An 11,685-nucleotide genomic window follows, 5' to 3' on the forward strand; every position below is an offset into this window, starting at 1 on the left:
TTTTTCTCATTTAGACTTTCAGGTAGCAAATTTGATACCAGATAGTTAATCTGAACTGAATCAAGCTGCTGCATTTATGTGCTCTGAAACTCCACTGTGAACACCTCAGGGCTGAATGAATTTGATTGCCCTGAGGGAAAAATCAATGGCTGTCCCTCAGAGGAGGTGCTTTGAGGGTAAAAACAAAGTTGGGATCCCACTGAGTTACATTGTAGCTGGCCAATCATCCATTGTAGTTGACCATACTTTCTCCATGGCCCCTGCTGGCCATGGAGAAAGTATCAAACTTTCGGTAACACTTTATTTGAAGGGGGTGAATAAGACTGTCATGACACTCTCATAAACATGACATAACACCTGTCATGAACATGAATAAGCCTTCATGAATATTTATGACTGTTGTCATAAAGCGTCATTCGGTAAATTATGACACTTAATACAAAGTTGACATTATTCAAAATGTCTTTGTTATGACAACTTGACATTAACCAAGAAATCATTACTGTTTAAACTTTATCTTTAATAACATAAAGTTACCTAATTTTTAAAGTGCAATCAGTAATTCTTTTATAACAAATTTATACCAGTAATGATTTCTTGGTTAATGTCAAGTTGTCATAACAAAGACATTTTGAATAATGTCAACTTTGTATTAAAAGTGTCATAATGACACTTTATGACAACAGTCATAAATATTCATGAAGGCTTATTCATGTTCATGACAGGTGTTATGTCATGTTTATGACGGTATCATGACAGTCTTATTCACCCCCCTTCAAATAAAGTGTTACCAAACTTTCTGTATCTCTGCTGATATTTTTCTTTTATCTTAGTTTCTGTGGCAAAAACATGTTATAGTTGAAAAACTGTTGAATAGGACAAAGAGAAAAATGTAGTAGTAAATAAAGTAAAAGTTTTCTAATAATAAAAAAAAATGTTCAAGAGAAATTATGCATCAGCTGTCTCTGACTAAACAGAATTCAAAATATTTTTACCTCATTGCCAGGGCAGCTCTAGACCAAATTTATCAGGGGAGCCAGTATGGGGCCAGCAAGGGCCAGTATGGGGCCAGTATGGGCCAGTATGGGGCCAGTATGGGCCAGTATGGGGCCAGTATGGGGCCAGCAAGGGCCAGTATGGGGCCAGCAAGGGCCAGTATGGGGCCAGCAAGGGCCAGTATAGGGCCAGCAAGGGGACCGGGACAGGTTTTACAGGGGCACTGGCCCCTGTTGACCCAGGTCTAGAACCGCCCAAGCTTCCTGCTGTGCAAAGTTAATTACTAGTGCTCACATTTACCTAAAATGTTTTAGATGTGCCCCAGAAAGTGTTTATTTCAAAATTTTTATTACTCGTATATTTTTTTGCTTCACTCAAAATGTGCATGTGGAATCACTGATACATGGAGCTTTTTATCCATTATCACAACATTGACTCTTGTAATATAATCTGCACAGTTGGTCTTGCAATTTACCTAAAGTACTGAAATGAACGAACAGATATGTGATTGAAAACTCAATCTTGGTGGTTTTCAGTGAAGATGGATGATCTATGTTTCTTATGACAGATCAGGTGAGGCATCTGGGAGAGAACTGAACCTGAGAAAATTGGCGGTCCAATTTGTTCCCGTCTCAGATTTCTGTCACAAACCTTTGGTATTATTTTAATTTGATCAAATTCAGTTTTACATGGAGATATAATAAAATGTCTAACAGGTAAGCAGAGTTGGTTAAAATCAGACACCTTGCTTTAGCCATAGAATATATTGATATTCAATGTTTTGAAAAATTAAAGGTTTGCCTTTCACAGCCTAGGACATTTTCATACAGATGGCAGCTCACTGTGCCACTCCCTAAACAGCTGCTGCATAATATTTCCTTTCATCACATGAGCTGAAATGTAGTTTACCTGTTTCCCTTCAGAGCTCTGATTATTTTTTTCCAAGCTGAAAGCATCAGTGATGACTTATTTATAGCTCATCATGTTATGGTGACATTTAGCTAAATTAGGAGCGCATTTAAAAGATGAGTATGTTTTCGGCTGTTGTTTACTCTTCTTTTAAGGATTTTATTTACCATTTGAACAAAAGGAAAATTTAAAAAGTACAGGAAATATGTAAAATATCACCATGAGTGAAGAACACACTGTATTATTCCTTATGCTGTAAAGTAGGAATGGATTTTGTTAATATTTTGGGATGTTTTTATCTTCAGATTCTTGGGTGTGGTGATTGAGGATGATGGTATATCGATATGGTGTTGTGTTCAGGGCTCAGCTGTTTGCCTGTGGGAATGCGTCTCGCTCAGACGGCGGTAGAGAAATTCATTCCTGAGCTGGAAGGTCATTGGTTCCATTCCCTGCTCTCCCAGCTTTCCAACTCTGGATGACTTTGGGTGACAATGTTAGCTAAGTAGCTAAATGTGCAGTCTTGGTTATTCAATAAGAAGACTTTAGGAATTTAAATGTAAATTACTTAAGTCTCGAAGCAATCACGGTACGACGTCTAAATCTGGGACATGTAGCCCATGGCAAGCATATTAAAATGAATTTTAGAGTCAAGGCTGCTGGTGGGATTAAACCACACATTGTAACAGTGTTATGAGGGAAATGTAGAGAATTAATGACTTTTCTTTGGAGAATATTCTTTTGTTTGTTGGGGATCAGCTGAATACAGTAGCCAGATGCCCCAAACCAGATACAGCTCTGAGCTTTTTCAAATTACTTTTCCAAATTCAGAAGTTTACATACGTTAAATTGGGAAAGCACAAACTTTTGTGGATGGATTTTTAAGAGAGTAATGTAGTAATGTCAGGCCATCGTACATCAAGGAGATGGGTTGTAAGTCCCAGAAGTGAATGAGTTTCAGAACAAAAGTGTACATCTCAAAACAAACAACCTTACAAACACTCACGCTGGTAAGAGTTGGTAACATTAACAGAGAGATGATTCCCGTATCGCCATCAGCTGAAAGGCGACTCAGAGAGGAGGAAGAAGAAGAACATAACTTAAAAACTAACACAGAAATACACTTTACGGTTTGCATATTCACTCAGGGACAAAGACCTTCATTCTGGACAAATGTTCTGTGGTCTCATAAAATTAAAACTGGAAATAGTGTTCCTGTTTTTATTTGCATCATAATAAAAAAACTGCATTTTAAAAACTACGTACACTCTGATCAGTAATAATAAGAAAACCTTTGTTGGGATTTTTCGTCTTCTGCACTTCATTGACATTTCTGATGAAGAATATTTTGCAGTCAGCTGCAAGGCCTCTCTGCAATCATCTTAAATTTTAACTCTTGACAGATTGTCAGATTTTAGTTGAGACTTTGACTGGGCCTCTACAGAACGTTCAAAGCACTTCATTTTTGAAAAAAAAAAAAACAATAAATAAAATTTTATTAAATGCTATGCTATTTGATGAACTTGTAGAATCTGGAAATCCTACGTTTCTCACTTGAAGCAAATAATATTCCTACCCACTAAAAAATAAGTGATTTAAATTCTTGCTGCTATATAATTTTTAATTGCTGCATTAATACACAAGTTTTGGTTATTCTATAATTTTCAAGTTATCAGATGTCATAATAACATCTTTTTTAGTTCATGCTGCTTGTAGTACCATATTGTCTACATGAAGTTTTTCACAGGTTCTTCTTGAAATGTTCTTAGATGTATCTGTCTCTGTGTTTCATTACCCTGAGTGCTCCCAGAAAGTGATTGAAAATGGCTTTGTTCTTTGCTTCCATCACTGTATTATTCCAGACAAACCATTACTTTATTGCTCAGTCAGCTCTGGCATTAAAGTGAGCATGAACAATTCAACTAATTGAATGGGAGAGGAAAACATTTTCAACTGATATACTGCAAGAAATGAGATAGGAGTTTGATTCTGACTGCTTTTTATCTTGTTAGTCAAAGAAAATTGATGGTCCACATATTGATTGAAACACATATAGAGCTTTGCCTGTCACCACAGTAGCAAGCATAAATCTTTCCTTCACTCTGAATGTCACAGAATTTCCACCCAGCTGCAACTGTGCATCCGTGACATTTGAAAAAGAAGCGGCGCCTCAAAGCTTCTTGCAGACCTGCTTGAGGCGAGGGGAGAACGGCAACAAAAACAGCTCTGTTATCTGTCACTACGTGGATTTATCTAACCTTGTTCAGCACAGAAGATCTCGACTCTATTGAGGCACGCCTCACTGTCAGTCAGTCCTGAATTGCGTTTGGTTGTACAATTCACCCGAAAGTCACCCCGCTGATTGAACACTCGACGGCTGTTTCCTGTGTTCTCATGGGTGACTTAAAATGGTGGTAAGTATGGAGAAACAACCCCTCCCCCCACTTTTTTTGCACCAACATGCAGCTACAGGGATCACATGCTGTACTGGAACATGAGAAACCCAGCTAACACTGTTGCCATGACAACCCAGCCAGAGGATAACTGTTTTACAGCATATTACACCACCCACCACCTAGGCTGGCTGGGAAATGTGTTGCTTTGGCAGCCGCTCAGGCTCACCAACTGCGGTGATTAGAACACGTCTTGTAAAGGAATTGCCTTCCGTCCTGCTAGAGCGACTGACAAATGTAAGGAGTAAACACTAATGAGCCATCCTATTGTTAGATCTGCTTGAAAAGAGCAGAAATTAATTGAAAATGTCGCATCAGCATTGGAAATGTCATTGATTTTAGGAGGTACAATCCAACAATGTTGATAGTATATTACACACTGATGGCATTTAATAACAAACCTGGCAATGGGTAACATGACAGAATTCCTTTTGTGGCACTTATTTAAAGCAGACACCGACATATTGGAAAAACTGATTTTCATGTAAAATTATGGCATTTTGTTATCTATTGCATGTTTTGTTGTACTCTCAAAATTGCTGTTAAATAAAATTTCACATCAGTTTCTACCCTGATGTGAGATTAGTCAAAGTCTAAAGTCAAAAGAATCACGATACAAGCAAACCAGGATCAATGTTTATTCACAAAAGCTAAATAATGTTTCGTCAAAAACATATTATATATTGCGTGTTGTGGTGATTCTGCATTGACTGTTAAACATAATACCAACTTTTCTTCACTACAAGGTAGTGGAAGATCAATATGACCATCAGAGTTCAACCTCACTAAAATATATAATTATTAACCAGCATTTAAAGTTACTGAAAAACTGTAGACTTGGGCTGATTTCTGAAGTTTGTTTGCTTTACAACATCCCACAATGCAATGCGTTTTTGGCTTCAGGACAGCCATCGACTGAGGTTTTTAACATAATGCTGTTGGACAGGTTGGATCACACTTATACCATAAAGGAACCACTTTAACAACTCCTTAAAAAGGACTTAGTGCAATTGTTTTTGTAGATGGTCTAGTCCAATTTCCTTATTCGCATGTGCACAGACAAACTACACCAAGAGTTTGCTTAGAACACCTTAGCAGTAAAAAGACCCTTAAAGTTCACTAAACGAACAAAAAGTCAAAACCATCATGACATTAAACTTCCTATTGTAAGCAGTAAATTGAGAATGCAACATAAAGATTTTCTAGTAAATATTTTGTCTGATAAATACATAAAGCAGGAGAAAAAGCAAAAAATATTAGAAATGAAAATAATTTTTATTGGTTTTCTAACTGCCTTTTAGGGTGCCAGTAAAGTTATTTCCTGTTGGTAAGATATTGACCCCTTACAATCTTTTATATAACCTAATTTTTAAAATCCAGTACCTGTTCTTTAAGAATTTCCTGGCTGATTTAGATAAATTTCCAATAACAGTTTATCTTTCTCTGGCAGCTCAATGAAGACAAGTTTTTATTAACAAAACTAATTCAAGGAACATGATGTGTTAGGTAAAGGTAGTGTAAAATCTGACAAAGATCTGAGAAAGACCAGCACTTTATGCACAGCAGACATGGGTTGGTTAAAGATGGCAGACTGGTTGTAGATGAGGAACAGGTTTGATTGAGGAAAGGCCGGGCTAAGCATGTGGTTAATGCATGACTTGTTGAAACAAAGAATTGTATTAATTTTAATTATTAAAGCTGAGGTTTTCTCAGTACTTTTCTTTTTTCAAGCACTTCTGAAAAATCTTCAAGTGATTGAAATGTAAACACTGAGAATTAAGGTGTGTCACAAAACTGCCACGGATTTATTTTTGTTTTCCTGAAACTATTTAAACTTAGCATGCTTAACAAAAATAGCCTTTCCGATCGGGTAAATGAGGCCAGAGCGGTCCTGAAGATGAAACGTTGTCCCAGCTGCACTATTGACGACATCTATAAGAGGCGGCAGATCCAGGCCATTCTCTGTTTACCTTCTGTCATCATTAGCCTCCGTCCAGTGAGGATAGCATCACAACAACCATCACTGATTAGCAATGTAGCTTTGGGAAGTGAGGGAGAATGAGCCGGCCCCCTGCTGTCTGATTGTTCTCATGGATGAAGATTAATTTTACACATCACTCTGCGCTCTGATTGGCTGAACTAATATCCCATGAGAACACTTGACTATACACAGATGATGAGGTTGATTTGGTGAAATTATTCTATTTATCTGAAAAATTACATCAATTTCACAAATAAAAAAATGTCACAGCTTAGCTAAACAAAAGCACAACACACTATTTGTGATATAATTCATTATAATAAGAACAAGAGAAATCTCTGAATGACAAAGAGAGCCAGACTTACTGATAAAAGAGCAATTTTTTATATCCACGAGACATTCCTAACCTTTAAAGATTTCTTGTTTCATAGAAAACATGCAAAAAGATCCTTCAAGCAAAAATAATTAATGTCACTCCTTATTTGGAAAAAGTTAAGCAGCAGGACGGTGCTTATAATAAGAAAAAAACATGTTATTTTATCATAATTACATGCATAATATGTGATTTATTGGTTTTTATTTTACCGGTTTATTATTCGTTTCCAGTTAGACTAAACCTTTTGAATATAAAATATCTTCAAACATTGGAAATTAAAACAAAGCTTAGGATTTCTCCAATTTTTTGCAAGCAAATCTAGATGTTCCTAAAGGTGTTAAAAGAACAACATTAAATGGTTGAAAAATATAAAAATTTCTAAATTTGTCTTTAGGGCAAAATGCAGATAAAAATGTTGATGACCAGATGTGACCAGTTGCCAAGCCATCTGATCCAACTCAGCACCAGATGGTGAGCTGCAGCTCCTCTGCTCAAGCATTTAAAGCAGCATGTGTACCTGGAGCAGAGATGAAGCGACCTGGGAAGCGAGGACATTTCTAGACTTTAACATTTCTGCATAAGACATGCTTAGTGACAACACAGTATTGTCTGCTAATAAAAACATAAATGTATTCATTTTTCCAGGATGTGTTTTCATCATTGCCTTGCATTTTTTGTGTTGGCAGATTTTGAGTTTGAATGCAGTTTTTCTTTAAAATGTCATCTCAACGTTATTAATTTAATCTGGCTAGTATAAGTTTCTAAATCGAAATAGGTTTTCCTTTTTATGTAACCAGCTTCACTCTCATTCCTGAAGGAAGGCTTCCCCACAACAAGATGCTGCCAACACCCTCTACTCTGATCTTCTATGGTAAATATTACATTTTTGGACCGTTCTCTTTAAAGCTGAGTAATGGTTGTGTGTGACAACAGCATTTTCTGAAATACCAGCCTGTCTGACACAAGAAGCCACGCAGTGCTCAAGTATCTTTACCATCTCCAAATGTCTAAACCTAAAGATAAATAAATTTAAGTCTGGAAGTTTTCTCCTAAACATGCACCAACTATAATAAAGCAATTGATTTTCTTGAAAATTCTGTCTTAATTAGAATTTTTACAGCTTCAAAATAATGTAAGACAGAAGTACAAATGCCATCTTTTAATATTTTATGAGATCCTTTTACATAAAGGTGTAAATCTTTTTTTATCCTTGCCTGGTATGGTAATCTGAGATTGGCTAATGAAACCAGATGAGTTTCTCTGGTTGAAGAGGCTGACATGCAGCTAGCATGCTGATCTTTATTTTAAAGATGTGCGATGTTTTCCCTGCAGCCGGTTCCTGCCCAGCAGGCAGTGAGAATCAGCATCAAGGAAAACCAAGAAACAGAGTTTCTTTTGTCCTGCTTGTTTTTATGTTCAAAAGCAAAAATCTGTAGGGTCTGCTGCATATACTAATGGCTACCACAGTTTATTTGACACTGGGATTGTGTTATTTCATTTATGGGTAATCTAAAATGAATTCCCTATTGGTGTAATGAAACTACCTTTCATTAAATTTCTCTTTACTCTCTTTTGTTTGATCCCTAAATGTGACACTCTAAAGATTTCTATTTTAAAATTTACAAAACAAATGACAGCGACTTTGTTTAATGTAAAATTATCTTTGAAATAATTGTCTTTTCAGATTATCCACAGCTGTACATCAAAAAAGTTATTGCAGAATTGAAATTCAAAAAGATGAATTCATGTGGTTTTAGACTCTCTCCACATACAGGAATAGAATTCAAATATGTTTATGGCAGCATTCGTGATTTTGGCTACTAATGAAAACCCAAAATTCATAATAAGTGAATATTGCATAAGAGTAACACAGTTTACACAATCCAAAAGAAGACTGGTGATTACAAACAACAGGTAAATGCTGAGGAAACTAGTTGTTCACAGTGCTGCATCCAAGCACATTAAGGAAAGTTTAGTGAAAGAAAAAAGTGTGGTAGAAGTTTGCGTGGGAAACAGGGATAACTGCAGTCTTTAACGGATTGTAAAGCAATTGCGAAGATTCACAAAACATCTGAAATCAGCGCTTCAACATCCACCAAACCAAGACATGAACCACAACGATGACAATGGTTGTCCATGTCTAGAACCACATTTCTGATTCAGAAGATGTTTAAGATTTCTCCTGAACCAGAGACAGTATCATATCTTACTTTGACTTAGGAGAAAAGAAAACTGGACGGTTGTTCAGATGAAAGTAAACTTTATATTCCAGTTGGAAATGAGACCCAGAGTTTGGGTGAAGTGTAAAATTTTCAGTCAGTGATGATTTGGGAGCCATGTCGTCTTCTGGTGTTGATGTTCAAAGACATACAACATATTCATCATTTTTTGGATTGAACCACTGATTAAGTACATCTGTATTTCCCCAAAGATGATTAATCTTCAAACACGTTTTCTAAAATGACTCATTTGTGAGCAAATTGTGCCAGGTGTGTCCTGCCTCTCGCACAATGAGTCCCGTGAACCTGAGAGTTTGCAGACGATGGACCTAATCGCAGAGCGCTTAACAGACTGAATACACATGGATCCATGTTGCTGAAAAACTCTGCAGGGTAAATAACATTAACCTTAATGAATGATACACAGAATAACAAGAAATCTGCAACTTTTATTTAGAAATAGTTTCAAAAAATAATGAAGTTAGCACACATTCCATATACAAAATGTCAGTGTTAAGCCTGAATACGTAATGGAACTGAATAGCAACTATGGTTTGTTTCTAATGTTGATTTGAAGAAACCTTGAAAATAATACAGCTTAGGTTGAGTATTGACAGGGAATTGAAGACAAATGTGCTAATTTTTAAAAAAAATAGTGCAAAACAGAAGTGAAAACAGTTTAAAAGCATTTTCAGAATGCTGACAAATAAATTTAGTATTTAATGGAAGCAAAGTAGCTTTTGAAACGGGATACAGTTTTTAAATATTTTAACTTTTTATATAAAATATATGATTTACGTATATATATTGTGTGTATATCTATATTTATATATGTATATGTCTTACATTATATTTCCAATTTCAAATAGGTAACCTCACAGTCTCAACAATAAAATGAAAACAAATGGCATTAATGAAATAAACGTATGTAGTATAATGTGGCAACAACATGCAACCGGTGCTACTTTATTGTCAGATCAATGCAAAAAATATGGAGATGGAAAAACAAAGCAAAAAGGCTATTGTTATTAGCACTGTCATTGCCACCAACTGTACACCTAGATACAAAAGTTACAGAATGTATCAGAGTCATTTACATTCACTGAGATGACAGTTATTTATTATAGTAAGACTATAGTTATACCTACTGGCACTAGAATTTGGCACTCTTACTTATTTGGCATTTTGGACCTTCACCTAAGCCATATGAAAGTGGATGCCTCCTCTTCATGTCTTCAGAATGTAATACTATAATACCGTATCATCCTGTTCATTGTTTTCCATTCATGACATGTAAACAGATTATGTTTCTTCTTGAAAACAGAGCGGTAACTCTGGTCCTCGTCAGAAAAATTACAAACAGCAAAAGCACTGAAGCCAACAGAGACAAAAGAACAAAAGAAAATTGCTGCAACAACTCCAACAATAAAAAGCTAAGAAGGATTATTTCCAAATGTCAAGCATTGACATATAGATCATATCAACACCTAATGTTAAAGAATAAAATATACAGGAAAGTTTTTATTAAGAATTAATTACATGACTTTAAGATCTCACTCTCTTATGTAATGTTTTTGGCTTTCAAAATATGGAACTAGAAGCTGTTTAGTACTTTTTATCTGAACTCTCATGTTAAGTCGTTCATATCCAACCAGTATGTACGCAAGTTTATTTAAAAGCTATTCTGTGAAAATACATAAAAATATTTTTTTGTACATTTTTTCTCTGCAAATTTTCTTACAAAAAAAAATCCATTTCACATCTTAATGGAGGTGATAACAAGTGTGCTTGAAAATCCAGTTTGACGGTGGGGGCTACAGAAACAGTTGTAATCAATAAATTGACCCCTCTCTCTCACACACACACACGCACACACACACACGCACACGCACACACTTGCACTATTCAGGCACACAAATACAGCGGGGCTGACTGAATCGCTGACACCCAGGAGAAACTGCAGCCATGAATCAAGCCCTTGCTTCTTTCTCAGTCCAGTTCAAGCAGGTAGGAAAGCATGACACCACAAGTCTAGAAAACAAAAGCCAACTGTTTATATTTCTAGTAAAATTCCACCCTTTAAGGGAAGCTATTTTATGGAAAATGTAGATAGAGAGCAACACAGTAAAAGTCTTTGTGTGGAGAAAGAGAAATCTCTCTCATACCTTTACTTTTTCACAAGACAAACAAAAAAAAAGGTGCCAAAACAGAAACGAGGGACGAAAGGAAAAAAAAAATCACTCTATTAAAACCATTGTAAGGCACTCAGGAGTTTCTCAGTGATCAGGATAGATCTGTCAGGCTGACGTTTAGTCCCATGTCAGGTCTCGCATACGGGACAGCGTGGACAGCTTTGGGAAACTCTGGAGTCATCACCCGACCATTCTCCCCAGTACTCCCTGTAACGGAAAGTCTCGCTTTATTCCTCATGGCATCCCCAAAGGTCACCTACAAAAGCACAGAAGCCACATGCACATCCAGACACAAGCCAGCCCAATCATCACACACACGCACACACACACGGATCCATACACAAACAAGAAAGCAACATGTTAGACGGATGCCTCTGACCACATCAAAATGCTTAAGAGATTATAGATACATAAATATGAGAATGTAGATGAGAACTTAACGTGAGGTCTGTGATTAACACAATGCAAGATGCAAATGATCATGCAAAGGTTTCTGCATGGTCATTGCAAGCATTATTGTTGAAGTACGTTACTAGGACAGAGGTATTAACAAGCATGGCCA

At 36.3% G+C, this 11,685-nt stretch overlaps 1 protein-coding gene and 1 long non-coding RNA gene across 7 annotated transcripts in view; one reads left to right on the forward strand and one right to left on the reverse strand.

Moving 5' to 3' along the window:
* Positions 1–3,666: 3,666 nt before the first annotated feature.
* On the forward strand, positions 3,667–10,882 carry LOC106947125 (uncharacterized). Its single transcript, XR_001424912.1, has 2 exons — positions 3,667–4,592; positions 7,107–10,882. It is a non-coding gene; the product is annotated as an uncharacterized LOC106947125 (long non-coding RNA).
* Positions 10,883–10,929: 47 nt separating this feature from the next.
* Positions 10,930–11,685, reverse strand: part of gria2b (glutamate receptor, ionotropic, AMPA 2b) — a 47,087-nt gene continuing 46,331 nt past the window's right edge. For 2 of the 6 annotated variants that reach the window (XM_015031935.1, XM_015031934.1), the window contains exon 16: positions 10,930–11,379. In XM_015031935.1, the coding sequence (XP_014887421.1) occupies positions 11,215–11,379 (165 nt within the window). In that variant the 3' untranslated portion in view covers positions 10,930–11,214. The remainder of the gene's footprint in view (positions 11,380–11,685) is intronic. The other 4 variants (XM_015031942.1, XM_015031938.1, XM_015031937.1 and 1 more) reach the window with 4 other exon arrangements.

This window comes from Poecilia latipinna, unplaced genomic scaffold (assembly GCF_001443285.1).
Source record: "Poecilia latipinna isolate Pla-1442-1.1 unplaced genomic scaffold, P_latipinna-1.0 Scaffold224, whole genome shotgun sequence".
NCBI lineage: Eukaryota > Metazoa > Chordata > Actinopteri > Cyprinodontiformes > Poeciliidae > Poecilia > Poecilia latipinna.